At 44.7% G+C, this 19,374-nt stretch overlaps 1 protein-coding gene across 1 annotated transcript in view; it reads right to left on the reverse strand.

Annotated features, from left to right (window-relative positions):
- Window positions 1-19,374, reverse strand: part of LOC121462053 (protein mono-ADP-ribosyltransferase PARP14-like) — a 31,846-nt gene that overhangs the window by 2,005 nt on the left and 10,467 nt on the right. Inside the window, exons 5-15 of the mRNA XM_041673474.1 lie at window positions 16,351-16,587; window positions 11,860-14,099; window positions 10,523-10,577; window positions 9,800-9,949; window positions 9,478-9,540; window positions 8,952-9,116; window positions 7,608-7,814; window positions 6,921-7,520; window positions 2,937-3,130; window positions 949-1,389; window positions 258-475 (exon numbers count right to left, since the gene is read on the reverse strand). Coding sequence (XP_041529408.1) covers window positions 258-475; window positions 949-1,389; window positions 2,937-3,130; window positions 6,921-7,520; window positions 7,608-7,814; window positions 8,952-9,116; window positions 9,478-9,540; window positions 9,800-9,949; window positions 10,523-10,577; window positions 11,860-14,099; window positions 16,351-16,587 — 4,570 coding nt within the window. The remainder of the gene's footprint in view (window positions 1-257; window positions 476-948; window positions 1,390-2,936; window positions 3,131-6,920; window positions 7,521-7,607; window positions 7,815-8,951; window positions 9,117-9,477; window positions 9,541-9,799; window positions 9,950-10,522; window positions 10,578-11,859; window positions 14,100-16,350; window positions 16,588-19,374) is intronic.

The following is a 19,374-nucleotide window of genomic DNA, read 5'->3' on the forward strand; positions in this document are numbered from 1 at the left end:
TCTGCATCAGCTCCTCCAGTTTCCTGCCTGTTTTGAGTTCCTTCCTCTCTTCCCTCAGTGACTATGACTCAGGAGATGTAAACCAAATACACCCTTTCTTCCCTAGGTGCTTTTGGTTATCACAGCAACAGACCCTAACTAAGACACTGGGCTAACATCTACTGCTAGTATGTTGTTTCATACCACAGCCTCATACTGCAGCACTTCACACTCCCTATAATTTGTTCAGCAACCATTACATTTCAAAGCGCTCTTACTTTCCTGGTGCTCCAAACGTGGATGTTTTATGACTGATGCCATTCCATGTAACGACATCAGACATTCCTGGTACTCGAGAGTCTCGTATTGTGAAAATCAGCCCTTTGATAAAGGCTTCTCTGAGTAGATCCAAGACGTGTCTTCCCTCCTGATTATCAGGCAAGTATGCAGTTCGTCGTGTTCCACTATAAGGCTTTCCTGGGTTTGGGTGCTCATCCTGTATGAGGAAAGGAAAATGTTAGATAAAAAATGGCATGCCTCTGAAATTTGCTATACTAAAGGTGTGTGCATTATAGGTGAAGCCTATGAAAACCAGGAACAAAATGTTGTTTGGCTCATATTCTGAATAATTCAGAGTTCTCCTCTTTAGATTATAGTCGTACCCACCCAACTCCCCCCATCCTGACATATAGTCTCTACCTTAAAAAAAAGACATGAAAGTCTAGATGCACAGCTTGGCAGTGCTTTCTTGGCATGCACAAGGGGCTGCGTTCAGCCCCAACACTGTTGAAACAGCTGAAAAGACATCCAAGTTCTAAGTGAACAGTATGGCCTCTAGCTATTATGTCCCTACCACAATCACCTAATGAGTTCCCAGGAAAATCAGTGTCTAAGAGGCTACAGGACGACCCCTTGGGTGCTGGAACTCTAGCAGAGTCAAAAGAACCTCACGTTCCCTGGTACACTTACTGTTTGGATGCCACTTTCTATAATGTAGTGAATCTCAATTGAGCCACAGTCTTCATAACCCGGTAGTGACTGTCTTGAAGTGGTAAAAGTCATGGTTCCTTTTGGCTGGTTCCCTTTCTGGATACCGTAGGACATCTGACACAGAGGACAGACAGGCTTGATTGACAAGGCCTTGGTGATACAAGAGGAGCAGAATTCATGCTTGCACTTAGGGAGCACACGCTTGTTGATAATGGTATCCATGCAGATGGCACAGGAATCTTCATTATCATTCCCCTTCAAGGCCCCAGAGCTGTCAGCAGAGCCTCTGAGAGGAGGTGAAGCTGCATTTGCGTCATTCCTGTCGATATCCATGGGTGTCTCGTGATCCACATTTATTCTCTCTCCAGACAATAGGGACAGTCCCATTCTTTTGAAGACATACTGCTTTTTCTCTGGAGGCTGATTAGGCAAATCAATTAAAGTCATTGACTTGATATATCACAAAGTGTGTATTTGGGTGCTTTTTTTTAAGTCAAGAGCACTGCTGGTCTTCCAGAGGACCTGAGTTCAGTTCCTACAACCATCAGTATTGGACTCTGATGCTCCTTTCTAGCATAAGCCCTACATGCTGGTAGAACACTCACTCATACACTAAAATAAATAATTTTTTTAAAAAAAAGTTCAATCAAGATCCCTTATCATGAGGCTCAAAAATATCAGGTGAAATTCCCTACTGGATTTAAAATCTTACACCCTGTCACACAGTACCCTTTCCTGTCCTTAGCTCTCTCCCTTGCTCACTGCCTCCCCCTCCTCTTGCCTCATTGAGCTTCAGTTCCTGTGAGGCCTGTGCATGTGCTTCCCTCAGCCTAGAATGTTCTTACTGCAAAACCAGGAAGCTAGAGAAAGGTCTGACTTTTCCTATTTTACAGCTGGGCCTGAGTTTCAGTTTCCTAAAAGGACAATGAGCGAGACAGCAAGCACCAGGCCTGAGGCACCTCCTACAGTACCTCAAAGCAGTGACCAAAAAGGACAGTTCCAGTAAGCTCCCTAAAACAAACATGCACTGCCTTGCCCAAGTATGCAGCAAAATGGTATAACTATAACCACAGCCAACTAAATTGTACTAATGCAACTGTTGATTGATTAACCAATTATATTTGAGGTGACCTAACTGTCACCAAAACTCCCCTTAGCTGTGCTTAAAAGAAGCCTGCCTGCTCCCCTCTGGGTTGTCGCCATTTTGTACAGGTGGACGGCCTCACATATGCTGATAAAAATCACTCCTTGCTCTTACATTCTGATTGAGTCTGGGGTCTTCCTTCAGCGTTTCCTTGGACCCCACACTAGGTCCTTTAATTTACTCATGTTCTCTAGATGAAGCATCATGTGGGTTTGTTTGTTTACACCCTGTTTAGGATGGTGGCTCTGTCACTGTTCTCATCCTCCTTTATTCTTCCCGCACTTGTCACTGGACAGAATTCTATAATACATCTGTTTACTCTTCTTTGTTTCCCTTACTCGATGTCAAGGCCCTAAGAGCAGTCCACACTGTGTCTGTGCCCCAAGCCCCATGACAGTGCCTGCCACACCTTACCCAGCCTTATCATTTACTGAATGCATTTTTTAATGGCAGGTGCCTGTTCATCATTTAAGCCTCAGGCTCAATGTCACCTCAGCAAGAAGGTCTCCCATCTTCCCCTTGCATGCCTTCACCCTGTTCCTCTCTGACGCAAAACTCCTTTTTTATTCTCCTACCACATCTCTGTCTTTGAAGTGCTTTCCCTCAGTTCATTCACTTCCTTACAGTCTGCAGACCCCCTTACTCACTACAGGCTGCATGAGGACAGGAATCTTGTCCCTGTTTATTCACTTCAGTAGCCCAGTGCCTAGAGCAGGACCTAGCTCACAGCTAGTGCCCAGCTAAGTCTGCTGAACCAAAAGAGCTGAAGTGGTGACCTAGGGGCAGTTGTAGCAACAGTGCCAGCTCTTCTGTCAACACTCACCATATGGACAATAGTGTCATCAGAATTATAACCAAGCTCTTCATCAGATGATGCTTCATCCAGAGACTGTGTCAAAGATGAAGGTCTGGGTCTCTGGCCCTCCACTGGCTTTTTTGTGGTTTCCAGGAAAATGGCCTCAGGTTTGGCATCAATCACCATTTCATGGTCTCTCTTTTTCAGAACTCTCTTCTTAGCTTCAGGGGAGACATAAAACTCACACATTCACAATGAGAGCAAACTTATAGATGACACCCCAGTGTCCTCTCTGAGTTGATTCTAGGAACTTCTGAAGACACCAAAATCCAGAGATGTCCCTTATATGCAGGACTTTCACACAAGCTATCCATATTCTCCCATGTGTTTTTTGTTTGCTTGTTTTTGTCTATTTGATTGAGATATGGTCTCACTATGGAGTCCTTACTGCCCTGGAACTCCCTAAATAGACCATGCTGGACTTCAACTCACAAACTTCTGCCTATCTCTGCATCTAGAGTACTGGGATTAAAGGCATATGTCACCACACCTAACCTTCCATAGACTTTTAAGAATCTGTAGATGACTTTAATCCATCACACAAGGTAAGCACTCTGGAAATACATATTATGTTGTATTATTTAGTTGGATGAACCCTATGATGTAGGATTACTGTCTAAATTTCCTCAGGATCAAATCATTCTGTCCTGAAGGTAAGCACCTAAAAACAGAAGGTAAACCAATTAAAATAGCTTGAGGAATTCCCTGAAACTGACAAGATTCTCTAGGTTCCTCCTTGCTAGAGTTATCAATAAAAACGGCCTAGAGTCGGTCTGAGCTGGCAGAACAGAGCACAAGGAAGACTCAGAAAACCAGTAATGACTCTAAGAGTAGACAAGCTGCAATGATGACAACTGACCTGTACCTGAAAGAATCAGAAACAAACCACATTGCCTAGCAGAGGTTTATACCAGACCTACTTGGAAAGGACGCTCCCCAACCTTCTGAGCTGCCTGTAGCGTTTGCTGTGTGCTCCAGAATCACAGCTTTGTGAGCTGTGCTGGACTCTGGTGCTGTAGCTGTCTTTGAGTCATTTCTGCAGGAGCAGAAAGTAACCTCTCACCCATATATGCCTGTAAGTAACCTTAATAAAAGTCATTGGTTCACCATGTTGGGCTTTGGTGGTAGCCTTCTTTTGGTCTGTTGTGGGATTCCTATATGAGGTGAGTGGACATGTGTGTTGTGTTTCCCCAGGAAGAGCTTTGTATTCCAGAACAGAGGACCTGAGCAGTTGTCTGGCATTCTGGAATAGCAGGTTTTTAGTGGGAGAAAGTTATCTGGAACTCAAGAATAGGCAGCTTAAGCTTTACTGTAGAACATCATTTGTTTTTTAGAAGCCACGTATATACTCTGGGCATGATGGTATACACCCATATTCCTAGCACTTTAATGGTAGAGATAAGGGTAAAGGGATCATGAGTTCAAGTCCAGCCAAGAACATATGATGAAACTCTGTCTCAGAGAGGTAACAGCAAATCTATGCTGTAATTGTCTCTAATTCTAATTTCTATGACATAGAATAATATTCCCTGTATATTTAAGTTGGGAACCCCCTGAAAACTAATAACCAAAAAGCTTAGAATAATTAAATGTACAATAATTAGCTGATTCACAGAAAAGAATACATGAGAATTTCCCCATGTTTCCACAGTGCATCTGCAGGGATTTTTTTCTTTTTTTCTCTTTCTTTTTTAGTTTTTGTTTTTGGTATTTGGAGACAGGGTTTGTCTGTAGCTGTGGAGCCTGTCCTGGAACTAGGTCTTGGAGAGCAGGCTGGCCTAGAATTGACAGAGGAAGTCTGCCTCTTCCTCTAGAGTGCTGGAAATAATGGTGTGCACCACTACCGGGCTTTTAATTTTTTAAAACTGATCATATATTACTTTTGTATTCTTTAGAAACAAGTCAATGGAATCGTTATTTACAACAGAAAGGTGCTTTGGGTATAGCTCAGTTTGAGAAGCACTTTCCTAGCTGGCACAAGGCCCTCGGTTCCTGCTCCAATCCTCATCCCAACTTGCTTTCTCCTCTCAAGACTGTCTGCTGGGAAAATGGGCAACTCAGATAGCAAATGGAAGTTATCCCTAGGAAGCAGCCAGACCAGGTCAGGGGCTGGGCACATCTAAAGCGCTGTCCCCTGCTGTGGGATGGAAGAAGTCTGTGGGCAGTAGAGGCTCCCAGGGGCAGTGCCACACTCTCCTGTGTTCTCCTTCGAAGCATGAATGGGTCTGTTTAAATACCTGCATGGCTGCCTTTGCACCTGTCCCTGACCCTGTTTTGCTGTCCCGACTAACCTGCCCTTTTTAAGAAGTTCACCTCGAATGTGTTGGGGGCACTGGGTCCCATGGGCTGAACACCACACTCCCTGCCTTCTGAATTCCGGCTCTCAAAGTATATTTTTAGTTTGCTGTAGACATAGGGCATGGACTTCTGGAGCTTAACTAGTAGCGGGGATGGTAGGCAGGAACTGGAAGCCGTTGTTGGCATCTTGCTTTTGTGGATCTCAGCTGTCTGTCTCAGAGATGGATGTCTGGGTCTCAATTCCTCCACTGGCTTTTTCGTGGTTTCCAGGAAAATGGCCATAGTTTTGCCATCTATCACTATCTGGTGCTTTCTCTTTTTTAGCACTCTCTTCTTAGCTTCAGGGGAGATATGAAACACGCATTCACACAGAAATAAGAGAGAACTTACAGATGACCTCCAGTGTCCTCTCTGGGAAGTCACTAAACCCGATCAAATTCACTAGGTTCCCTCCCCCCCCCCCGCCGCTAGATTAATCACTAAGACTGCTGAGAGTCCCTTTGAGACCAGCAGAATAGAGCTGCAAGGAAGACTCAGAAATGCAGCACTGACTCTAAGAGAAGACAAGCTGCAATGATGACACCAGACCATGTACATGGAAAAATCAAAAACCAACCGAGGTGCATGGAAGAGGTTTAGACCAGAGCTACTTGGAAAGGACGCTCTCCAACCTGCTGATCTGCCTGCAGCCTTTGCTGTATGCTTCAGACTGATGGCTTTGCGAGCTGTGCTGGGCTCTGGTGCAGCAGCTGTCTTTGAGTCATTTCTGCTCCTCTAAGTAACCCCTCACCCATACACCTGTAAGACCCTCAATAAAAGTCATTGGTTCACCCTGTCAGGCTTTGTTCTCTTGTGGGCTCACTATCTGAGGTGAGTGGGCATGTGTGTTGTGTCTTCCAGAAAATGTTTTTTATCCCAATAAGAATAGAGGATCTGAGCAATTATGTCTGACATCTGGAATAGCTGGTTGTTGATGGGTGAAAGTTATTCAGAACTCAAATGTAGGCAGCATAACTTTTACTATAGAACATCATTTGGTTATTAGAAGCCATGATTCTAGTCTGGGAATGGTGGTATACACTTATAATCCTAGCACTTTAATGGTAGAGGTAATGATAAGGGAATCATGAGTTCAAGGCCAGTAGAGAGTGAATAGCGAGTGAGTCACTCTCTTTCTGGGGATAGATCCACAGGGACTCTGGAGGCCACTTTCTGACCTGGTACCCAGTAACATTTGGCTCATGAAAGAAAAGATGGGCATAGAATTGGGCAGAAGGAGGCAATTATCTGAATTTGAGCCCAGCCTGGTCCACCTAGAAACACTGTCTCAAAAGCAAAACAAAAGTTTCAGGCCAGCATGGCTACATGGTAAAATACTTTCAAAAACAAAGTAAACTGGGTGGTGGTGGCACACACCCTTAACCCCAGCACTTCGGAGACCGAGGTAGGATTTCTAGTTTGAGCCCAGCCAGGGTAACAGGAGCTAGTGCCAGGACAGTTAAGTCTGTTCCTCAGAGAAATTCTATTTTGCAATACAAAACAAAAAAAAACAAAACAAAACAAAACAACAACAATAAAAAAAATAAACCCTGCTAAAATAATGTTAAACTCAGAGGTGGGACAATGGCTGACACCCATGAGCACATAACTTACTTTCATCTTTTAAGATGCGCTGAACTGTGACACTTTGTCCTTGAGGGCCTGTGGCCGTGTTTGTCCTCAAGTTCACTGTGAAGTCCTGATTATTAATTTTGACAACAGTGCTCTTGTGATTTGCCTGCTGTGCATCCTCCAACTGCATGGTAGCTATTTTGTCGAAACAGTGTGTGATGTTGTTGACAATATATCGCCATTCCACGAATGTGAGGACATAGTCTGCCTGGCTTTCCTTCTCTTTAGCCAATCGGATGCTCTTGATCAAGTTTTCAATCTCATCTCTAGCTCCTATCACATCTCTGCTGATTCCTGCAACTTTAATCAAAGGCGCCTTCTGGTCCAGCTCAATGACGATGTTCAGCCTCTCCTGCAGCTCATTCAGCTTCTTGTACTCCTTCTCTCCAAAGTCTCTGACACACTCATCGTCACTGCGATAGAGTAGCTGCTCCTGGGCGATCAGATTCTGTATCCAGGAGATCGTGTGTTCCACACTGTCTTCATCTTTGCCACATACTTGGAAAACTGTCTGCTCTGTTTTCTTCTCCAAAAACAAGGTCTTCTGTTTGCGTGAAGTGTGCTTTGGAAAGCCTAAAAAGGCTAAAAAGAAAATGAAAATTAATATTTTCTTTACTCCCTTCAGCATCAAGATAAGGAAAATGTATTTTATAAAAGTGAACAACTCACAGGAGATCCTAGACAGTAGAGACGTCTGGGGAGAAGCTGGGGAGCCTTCTCTGTCTTTCATGTTGTCATAAAAAACACTCAGGATATGAGACTGGGAGATAACAACTTTGACTTTCTTCACAGCCCGCACTGATGTTTTCTGGATAAATTCTTCAATGGCATCCATTATGGCTCTAGCAACTGCATCTGGGTCCTGTTGAGCACTTCCTTTAAAACACATACAAAAGACAAGGTTAAGATCCACCAGCTTAAAAGGCTGCTACATAAACTAGCAATTCCAGATGTCACAGGAAATAAAAATGCCTGGCCCCATCCTAATCGCTATATAGTTCTCTAACATGATGTCATCAAATAGTTTTGACATCCTAGACACAGTGGGGAGGAGTTTCTGTTCCATGCTGTCCACAGGCCAATGCTCCAGGACAAGACCCTGAAACCCGTTCTGATTGGTGACATTCACATCTGTCCTTTTCAGATGATCCTGGCTCCCAGGGTAACTCCCCTCCCATTACAGAGTCCAGGTGACTTCCTCCTTGATTTACTAGAGTCTTCAAAAGATCATAAAAGGCAAAAAATAAGAAGAAAAAATGATAATGCATCTTGAAACAACATGGTCCTTACAGAACAATCTTAGCATCTGATAGATTTTATGCATGTCTGGGGATTCTGCCAGATACCTCTGGGAACCTGATTTAAACTAAGGTAATATAAGGCTGTAAGATACTTGTTATAATCTGTAATTTTAGCCTATTAGTTACCCTGAGACTCCACGATGTCTTTCTTCCCCATACTCTGCACTATTTTTGCTGCCCAGCAGAATTCAAATCAGCCACTGAGTAGATCCACTCCTGTCTTCACTATGTTCAGATCTTGTTTCTCAAGCCCTCAAAGCAAGGTAAGACTGGGGAATAGCCCAAAGTGAATAGCAGCTGCCGAAGTCACATGACAGGCAGTGTAAAAGTCTCCTGGGAAAGCTGGTTTGATCAACTGAGAGCCCATCTGAATTATCCCTGTTAATGGTGCCCACCGCTGGGGCAGGAAATTACAGCAGATGCCTTTGACTAACCTTGTAGACAATTGTGGATACACAGTTCACTCCTCCTGCCTCTATCCTTCCCATCATTGGGACCACCGGTGCACATAAATGCACCCTGCTCATTTTCTTCCTTCTACTTAAAGAACCCACAGGCTTTGCTCTTTCCCTAGTAGATGGGGAACCTTGGAGTGAGGAAACTGTCTACTCCTAGGGAAGGTGTCCCTGTCATCACCCAGACCCAGTGAGGACCAAACCCATGCGGAAGTGGACACTTCGGGATGGAGCCTGGACAGCCTGTGGCTACGGACCTGTGCCAATGGCTGGTAGGCAAATGGATGAGTAGTTCCGTTGTTCACATTCTTCCAAAACACAGGAAACTGATCTCTTCACGTCATTCCCACCAACAACATGAATAATACTCTTGCATCTCAGTGATCCACCTTCAGTAACTATGTACTCACTGTTCTGCTGAGCTGTGAAACATGAGCAGATTCAGAGTCAGACGCTGACCTGCGCTTGGAGAAAGCAAGATGTCTGATTTCATGAGAAAACGTTTTATGAATTAAAAGTTCACAAAATACTACATATCATGAAATTTGGGGATTAATTTCTCTTAACTGTTAAATATCTTTCCACTTTTAACATTTTTCATATGGAATTCTTTCATAAAATATATGATATTAAGATGAATACATGAGTCTCAAAATAAAACAAAACCAAAACAGATTAATACATTGTCTTCCTAGCCCAAGGCCCTTCCTCGGTTTCCTCACTGCCTCCCACAGTCAATCTTCCACTTACGATCTGGCACCAAGAAGCAACATCGCTCCTTACCCAAGACAGAAAATTCCTTCTCCACATTTGGTCCTGCAGCTTCCAAAATTGCTTTGGAGACTCCTACATGAGAAAATCAAGATGGTGACCTGACCAGAAAGACGCCTTTTTGTCTCAACACACCCCGTCATAGAGCAGTAAGGACAGAGGAGACATTTTCAAAAATGTTGCCAATTGTAAAAAAGCCCATTGAATTAACTTTAAAGATATTAGTTAACAGGAACAAGCCCAAGTCAACAAACCATTTTGTCTATAGAAACACTTCTTCAAAGGATCTATCACACTGATTCTTGCATGAGACAGAATCCATCTCACTAAGTACCTGATTTGAGAGTAAACGTGTTTGATGTTGAATTGGCAATCACATCTGCCACTTCTTTGGTGATGTCCCCCATGGCCACTTGGAAGAGGATTGGGCCAATATTCATTTCATGCACTCCTAACGTAGGGCTGGAGAGCCTCCCATAAAACCCTGTCCAGAGGAAAGATTAGACAGAATCAGGCACCAAGTCATCAGAAGCAAGAATAGCTGAGGTTGCAGGCTGCTCTATCACTGTATTGGCTGCCATTTACTGTGGCCCTGGCTCTGGGCTGGGACAGGAGGATGGCTTGAATTTAGGAGTTTTGGGGCCATCCTAGGCAACATGGCAAAACCTTGCTTCATAAAAAGCTCCAGTGAACCCCAAACAAGATGAACTCAGAAACAGAAATCCACGTGTGACACAGAAGTGTTGGCTTGTATTGTCTCTTAAGGTGTCTCTTGGAAAAGCCATGACACATGATCCATTGGAGGTGGTAGTCTCATCAGTAATTTAAAAATCCCATTCTACAGCTTATATGACCTGGCCCACCTTTCCCTTCGCCCCGAGTTGCTTAAACAGGCCACTGTCTTTTATACTCACATGCATGGAATATCATTTAATTTTCATTTAATATGTTCCACAGTTTGACTTATCAAAGAAATGATCACCATCATCCTTTCCCTGTCATTGAACAGTTACTTGGTAACAAGAAATCACTGGTCAACTTAAACACTTTACTGTACCTTGGGTGTCACTTGGATTTCCATGACTCCTTTTGTCAAATTCATCTGAAAATGCCTGGAAACACAAACACTGTTTTAACCATTATACTCCCTATGCGATCAGTGAATTTGCATCCTGGGAGCTTCTGATTCTGTATGCACACATGTAGTGATTTGTATCGTAAAGCACACATGTAGTGATGTGGATCGTAAAGCCTTTGTGCATGACTTTGAGTGACATGTTTCAGCAAAGCCTTTGCTATGTTTGGGTTGATCAGTGGAGGCTAAGAATTGTTTTGAGACTGTTTAAACCTTGAAGAAATGTTGTCTCTCTGGAGACTCTGCACTTGGTGCTCTGTGAGAGCTTGCAGCTGTAATGACCTTTATCTGAAGACACTCCTGGCAACCTGGGGTTCTTACTTTAGATTACAGCATTCCATAATGTGTGGGCTGTCTGCTTTCACAGGCAGGAAAAGCAAGATGACTACAGGATCTGGAACTTTTCCCAGACTCTGTTAACTTTGTATATGCTTGAATGAAGTAACCAGAGTGAGCTAGTGCGAGCTGGGTGTCAGTCTCTTCCATAAGGATGAACCCCTCTGCTCCTTCAGAAAATGAAGACTTGGCATCTTGGTGAGCTTCTCTCTCTATTGTGGCATTCACATCAGGATTCACATAATATACATACACATGCCTATATCCCCAGTGTGTGTGTGTGTGTGTGTGTGTGTGTGTGTGTGTGTGTGTGTGTTTGTAGGACTGAGATAGAAGGACTACTGGGACTTGCTGTCTGCCAGGAAACATTAGTTTCCTCCAACAAGAATACAAAACGAGAATTGTCCTTGCATGACTCCCAACATCTGGACCTTCCTCCCACCCACCTGCCCACTGCTTCCTCACAAAGGACCCACAGATGTGTTCCCAAAACCGAGCTCCCTCGTCCACTCCAGCACCCAAAGTCACGCTTCCTGGTGTCATTGGTTAAATTCCTATCCTCTGCATTCCCCATGCTCTCTCACACCTGTAACTGACAGAAGCCAGCACTAGATGGAGCAGACTCGACAGATGGGAAATGATGAAGATGAGGAGAGCCGTGCAGTGTCCCCTACTATGGACCACAGTTACCGGGATGTAGTGAGCCATCCCAGAGCCCTTCAGATCCTTACAGAAACACCCATCTCTATTGCTAAGTGATTTGGGAAGAAGTCCAGCGTCCATGGGAAATGTTTGAAGGCCCGAGTAGGAGAGCATGAAATTTTGTTCAGTCCTTTCTCTCCACCCTGTCTTCCTTTGGCCCTCAATAAAGCTGGCAGAGGCCAGTGATATCACTGCACATTGTTGGTGACAGGGATACTCACCTTGACATTCTGCACACCTTCTACCACCAGCCGGATTTTAAGGCCTTCTGGAGACACCAGCACATATTCCTGTGTCTGCAGTGTTTCCCCAGGTACCACTAATTCCAATGCTTGTAAACAAGAAGGGGAAGCTATGTGGGAGGGAGTGGCTTTATATGTAGTTTCTACAGCTTCAGCAAAGGCCCCAGCAACCTTTGCAGATATGTCCACCAGATAAATCTTTTTCAAGATGTGCCTGTCTGGCTTGTTTTGGAAGTTGTCTTTGATGGCAGAAACAATGGTGGCCACACACTGGTCTAAGGGAAAGCCAAAGATTCCAGAGCTGATAGCTGGCATGGCTATGGATTGACACTTGACCTCCTCAGCTAAGGTGAGACTTTGTTCCACAGCTCTCTTTAACAGGCTCACGCACTCCTGGACCTTATTTCCATCCCACCGAGGCCCTACTGCGTGGATGACATGACGGCAAGGGAGCTTGCCTGCTTTTGAGATAACGGCATTGCCAGTTTTGACCATGCCACCATTTCTCACTATTTTGTCACATTCTGCTTGAAGTTCAGGGCCAGCTGCATTTGAAAGAGCGAGGGCCAGACCATCAACGTGTTTCAGATGCTCGTTTGCTGCATTCACGACCACATCGGCAGGAAACTGAGCCAGGTCTCCCTGCTGTACAATCAGCGTGACTCCAGGGGCTATGTCCTTCTGTAAGAGGCACTTCTGCTCGTTAAGGCTGCCTTTGTCCTTCTCTGCTCCCTCCTGGAGCTCAATGATGCATCCATACCGGCGTTTGACCTCGCTTTTGTAATAGGATGCTTTGTCCTGGAAGAAGTGCCTAGCACCAGGCTTATCAATCTGGAACCTTTTAATGCAGACTGAATCCCTGATTTGCCTGACCATGTTCATGCACTCTAGAACTTTACTCTTGGAGCCAGTTAGTAAAATGCCTTTTGGTTCGTCTTCTAGCTTAAAACGTGCCTGCACATTGGCCTTTTTTATCTTTGGCCAGAATAGCTTCCTGTCTGACCTTAAATACTCAAAAATCAGGACCGATTCAATTTTAACCAGTCTTTCAATTTTCATGGTGTTTTCCAAGAACTCAAAAAGTTGTCCATAGATTTCATTTACTTGTTTCACACAGCCTGCAATGATGACCTCAGCTGGGGTTTCTGAAGTTAAGTCATCCTTTATCGTAATGCTTGCTCTGGAGGAGTGTCTCTTTTGCAGAGAGTGAATTTTCTTTTTCCACGCATTGCCTCTAAAAACTTCCTTGTCTTCAACATCAATGATTTTATAACTCAAAGCATCAAGCATTTCCTTCTCTGCTTCTGCCAGGGCTCTGAAAGAACAGGCCATCAAAAGAAGCGCTGTACCATTCAGTTCATACTTGGCAAGAATTTTCTGTGCCTCAAAAAGAGTCTTGGAGAATTCCTGACTGTCTACTTGCTGCAGAAACATGAAGACTTCAGAAGGAATCGGGACGTCTTTCTGAGCCATGGAATACACCTTTTCCTTGATGTCACACTTTACTTTATACACATCTGCACGGAATCCCTTAAAGCACAGGTGCTGAGTGGCAGCATCGTAATGAATCTCCATCTCTGGGTTCTCTTTCCTTAGATCATCCAGGAAACCACTCTGATGCAAAAGAAAATGTTTCCCCGGAGAAATGGCCACGTTCTCCTTCAGACTCTGCTCCTCCTTTCGGACCTTCTCCGTGGTGCTGTCTATTAACTCCTTGATTTTCTGGCCGATGTCTTGGACATCTTCTGATTTCCCGGCTAAGGTGAGACTCTCCTTATCAAACTCAATGAGAACCCTGTCATCTCCTACCTCATGCTGTATGATGTCCCACACTGGCGGATACACTTCAAACACCTTAACTTCGTACTTAGCCTTGATGTCAGACAGCACCTTGGAGGCGTCTCTCTGCCAGGTCTTGATGCTTGGTCTGTGACTGACTAAAGTGGCAGCAGGTCTGACGGTCACTGTGCCGTTGATGTCAGACCATGTTAGCTCACAGTGACAGCGTCTCATTTTGTCATTTATCTCCTCAATCAGATGGTTATGTTTTTGAAAGAACTTCCACAAAGGAAGGCCCAGTGACTCTTGGAAAGATGCTGGAAGCTTGACCAGTGGCTTCTCCTCGCCATACAAGGCTGTGCCCAGAGAAGGATAATAGGGGAAGACAGACAGTGGCATCCTGTTGAAACTGTGCTTCTTGGCCAGAATGGTGTCTAACACTTTTGATACAAAATAAACAGACAAACAAACAAATACATAAATAAATTACATTAATCTCAATGTCATGCATTTCCAAAGACACAAAACAACAACAAAAACTTTTCAGGAGGGTAAAAGTCTCTGCTGTTTGTAGAACTCAAAAGTGACATTCTCCCGTGTGCTCAGCTGTAGACTGATGCTAACCGCAACAAGACAGACTCCATTTAGGGCTATGATGACTTTATACCCAAATCGCTCTACACTGAAATCATGCTTGAGTCTATTGTTTTTCTGATGTCACTGATGTATATGGCACAATAAGAAACAGATACAAATTTAGACACAAGCATGGTGTTGGTGTTTATACAAACACAAGGAATGGTTTAAGGGCTGGAGAAATGGCACATCAGCTAAGAGAACTAGGCTGATCTTCAAAAGGACCTGGGTTCAATTTCCAGCACCCACAAAGCAGCCCACAACAGTCTGTAACTCCTGTTCCAGGGGATTCAACACCTTCACACAGATGTACGTGCGGACAAGACAACAATTAATATACAATAAAAAATGAATAAATAATGTGTTTTTAAGAAAAGATTTTTTTTCCAGGCAGCGGTAGTGCATGCCTAAATCCCAGCACTCGGGAGGCAAAGGCAGGTAGAGATCTGTGATTTCCAGGCAAGCCTGTTCTATAAGAGTTAGTTCCAGGGCAGCTTGAACTGTTACACTGAGAAAAATAGAAGAAAAAGGAGGAAAAGGAGGAGGAGGAGAAGGAGGAGAAGAAGGAGGAAGAAAAAGGAGGAGAAGGAGGAGAAAAAGAAGAAGAAGAAGAAGAAGAAGAAGAAGAAGAAGAAGAGGAAGAGGAAGAGGAAGAAGAGGAGGAGGAGGAGGAGGAGGAGGAGGAGGAGGAGGAGGAGGAGGGAAAAGAAGGAGAAGGAGAAGAATGAGAAGAAGTTTAATCCTCCAGGTGGGTCACTCTGCATTCTGTCCCAGAATTTAACTCCCATAGCTAACTTCATTTCTCAGAAGAAGAGAATTGTGACAGCACTATGTGTCAATTTCCCAAGGGCTTTACATGAATGTCCTGTGTTTACTCTTGACAGTGGCCTTCTCAGGTAGAGATTCTATTACACCCATAGATGGAGGTGAGAAAGCCGAGGCTGGGGAAAGTCAGGGTTCTATAAACCCAGGCAAGTATCGGAGCTAATTGCCAGTGTGAGCCAACCCAGATCCCATGGTCTTGTTCCTATACCAAATCAAAATCGTCCTCACAGTCATTGGAGAGTCCAGCCCCAGAGGTCACAATTTAGTAAGGCCTTCCCCATTATATCTCCCAGTCACCATGTGTACCAGGACAGCATCCACAACCCACCCTGACTGAATGCTCACGTTCTCTCTCTTTCTCCAGGACTCTCCTCACTTTGTTTTAGCTGTTGGCACGTGTAAGTAGTATCAGCATGGAAATTAGAATCAATCCCGCAACAACTTGGATTTAAATGGCACCCATGGCAGATGGATGCTAAAACATGATACCCTGGTGAAGGACTCAGTCCTAGGGCAGGTATCAGGCCTGAGGGAAGGAATGTGACTTTCAGAGGCCCAACCTCCCACAGGGCTCCAGAGAGGCTGGACAGCCTGAGTGACCTCCAGCTCAGACTCAGCACCCCCTTAGGCCAAGCACTGCTGAGGGACTGTTTCCTTTCCTCCTACAGCATCCTCTGAGGTAACTCCAACACTACCACTACAGATGAGAAAACAGAAGGTTTGAGGACTCACAAAGGTCACCATGCCCGTGACCACCAATCAGGATTGTAACTCAAGTCTGTCTGACTCAAGAACCACTGATGATGTCATCAACAACAGGACTTTCATCTCCTCCTGAGGTTATGACAAATCCCCATTATCCGGTCTCAGCACAGGGACAGTACAGGGGGAACAGGAATGCTTTCTAGAACTCTACATGCTTCTGAGTCCATTTCTCCCTAAACCTGTTGATTAGAGAATCAATGCAGGGACATAAAACACAGATCTATGGCTGTGAGTACGGCCTGTCAATGTTCCTAGAATGGCGACCTTCAGTCACAGGCCGGACTCCTCAGAGACTCTCCCTGTCTCTCATGAGCTTGTTCTGCTTCTCCAGAGCCTGCCTTACTGCCCTCGTTCTGCACCAAATCCAGATGAATGAGAGATTGGTGCCATTTCTGACAGATTAAGGAATGACTGAAATGGCCAACCATCCAGGTCTTGTCCAAGTGGCAGGCCAAGACACATTACCTTTGCAGTCTGAAAACTCAACCAGCGCCGAGCTGTCTTCTGGGAAACACTCAACCTGGGTGACTCTTCCACCCCCGTTGAAAGGGTTTTCAAAGTAGAGCTGCAGCTGGTATTCATCTATCCCAGGAGGCAGGTTTTCCACCCTAACTACATTGGTTGTTTCCAGAAGTCTCGGGGCAAGCTGCAGCTGTTGGTTCCAATGGTGACCCATACAATCAATAATAAATTTTTTGGTATCTACAAACAAAAAAAAGAGAGAGAGAGAAAATTTTGGTGACATATCTACATGGTATGAAAGAAATGTTTTTGAAGTCAATTGCTGTATTTTCTGCTACTGAGGTGTTCTTTGGCCATGGCCAACCCTACTGAGTTGCCACCCCTCAGTGACACCCCCTCTCCATTTTCTCAAGACCCTGATGCCTACTCTGCCTGCAGGCAGGAGCCCACATCCACAGCCAGGCTCCTGACTCCAAACACGCATCCAAGTCACACTTTCAGCTTTATTTTCATGTTGCCATGAAAAGTTAGTCATGAATCTGGTGGTGGTGCCGCATGCCTTTAATGCCAGCACTTGGAAGACAGAAACAAGCTGATCTCTGTGAGTTTGAGACCAGCCTGGTCTACAGAGCTAGTTCCAGGACAGCTAAAGATGCACAAAGAAACCCTGCCTCAAAAAACCAAAGTCAAAACCAAAAAAAAAAAAAAAAAAGCCAACAACGACAAAAACCAACTAGTCATGTTTTTGACATTCCTTTTGTCCTTGTACTGTGTCTGCACGCCCATGTCTGCAATGCCCGTATCTGCAGGGCCAGTGTCTGCACCGCCTGTGTCTGCAGCATCCGTGTCTGCAGCGCCTGTGTCTGCAGCGCCTGTGTCTGCAGCATCCGTGTCTGTAGCGCCTGTGTCTTCAGTGCCCGTGTCTGCAGTGCCCATGTGTGAGATGTTCTTCTCCAACATGGGATACAGAGGTATTTTTGTTTTATTGTTATGTTGAGAATTAAATTGAACCATGGTAACAAAATAGGGCTATGTCTACAGCCCTACCTCCTTTATTTTTTTCAGTTGATCTATTTATCTTCAAGACTCATCCTAACTGTCTCTTTAAATTAACAGATTGGATGGTGGGTCTGTCATGTGCCAATCATTGTGCTGGGATCTGAGAAAAGTTGATATCCTTGCTTGTATATCACTGGGAAGATATGGGTATTGAGCACAGTTGAATTGCCTTTTGGAGCTCCAATCAGGACCAGATGAAACAGGGACTGAGACTCAGAGTGTATAAGGACTATATATGGTCTCTAATTTGAACACTAAAGCAGGGGTTGCCAAATGGATAAGAGGAGGGAGCAGTGCCAGTATGAACAAGCGTGGTGTCCTGTGGAGATGGTCAGGTGACACTGCTGGAGGACACACTCAGGTGGGGACAACTATGCACGGTCCTGTCTCCACCCCTCTCAGGTTACTACACCTGGGAGACAGACTCTCTTTCGTCTCCATTATTCATTGACACACATGCCTCCCTCCTCCTCCCAGACTTAGTTCTTCTAGAGAGGGAACTATGATTTTAGGGACCTTTGTGCCACCACCCCTAAACCAATACCTGGCCCATAACAGTGGCCATAGTTTGGAAGGAAACTGTCCCTGAGGCCCATGTGTTAAAGCCTTAGTCCTCACCCAGGTGCTATGGGAAGTAGTGGATCCTTTAACAAGTGAGGCCTGTGGGAAATGTCCCAGTCATTGATGGGGGAGATAGGGGACAAGATGACCCCCTCTCTGTCTCTGTCTCTGTCTCTCTCTGTCTGTCTTTCTCTGTCTCTCTCTCCTCCATGCTACCACCATGCAGACTGCCTCAACATAAGCACCAGGGCAGCAGGACTAACTGACCAAGAACTGAAGCCACCCCAATTGTGAACTGGTATAAACCTCTCTTTTTGGAGACTGATGACCTCAGGTGTTTATTACAGTAACAGAAGCTAACACAGAATGAACTCACGATTGTTGCTCAATGAAGCAAGATCATTTCAATTTAAATTTCCCTTTATGGGTCTGGAGAAATGGCTCAGAGGTTAATAGCCCTCACAGCCTTTGCAGAGGACTGTGATTCAGTTCCCAGCATCTACTTGGAAGCCCACAACCATCTGTAACTCCACTTCCATGGAATCCAATGCCCTCTACTGGCTGCTTCAGGCACTGCGTGCATGTGGTACACAGATACATGCAGGCATGTACACATAAAATAAACAAATCTTTAAATGTCCCTTTATAATAAATAATAATAAATTTGTAATAAGTGTCTTTAACAAATCCTTAACATGCCTGAAGAAGTATCTCACTTAATCTTCACAGGAATTTACATAAGTAAGATCATCCCCATTTTATGGATGAGTGGATGAGGACCAGAGAAAATTATAACTTGGTCATCTTCATACAACTAGTTAAGTGACAGGACCAGAATTCTGACCACACCCCTTGTGAACTTGACTGACACCCACTGCTGTGCCCGTGGGACATGGGGCTTAGATTTGGAAATCTGCCATGTTTTAGGTGGAGCTGGGTCTTGCTTATGACAATGACCTAACAGAGCAGTAATTTTCTTTTCCATGTTTATGTGTGTGCACATGCCAATGCATGTGTGTGCGTGCAACTCGAAGTCAGAGGGCAACTTGTATGAGTCCCAGGGATCAAACTCAGCCTGTCAGACTTGGGGGCAGTGCCTTTGCCCATTCTGCCATCTTGCCGGCTGGGGCACTCATTTTCTACATTAAGTGGGCTCTCTCTTCTCCACATGTATGACCATGAAAGGGTTACATCATGAGAAGTGCTGTGTGGTTATATGATAGGAAAAAGGGGAGTGGAAGTTGGCTGCCCGGGCTCAATCTCTCAGGAACATTGAGCCCTGTCACAGGGTTGTTGAAAGGAAGGAATAAATTAACTCATGCAGAGATTGGCAGGTGCCTGACACTGAGCACTAAGGGTAAGTCTGTTGGTATCATTGCCTTATAGAAGTTTGGCATGGTGACAGGC

Source organism: Microtus oregoni, unplaced genomic scaffold, assembly GCF_018167655.1.
Source record: "Microtus oregoni isolate MIOR12 unplaced genomic scaffold, Mior012 000023F_ref0000262, whole genome shotgun sequence".
Taxonomy (NCBI): domain Eukaryota; kingdom Metazoa; phylum Chordata; class Mammalia; order Rodentia; family Cricetidae; genus Microtus; species Microtus oregoni.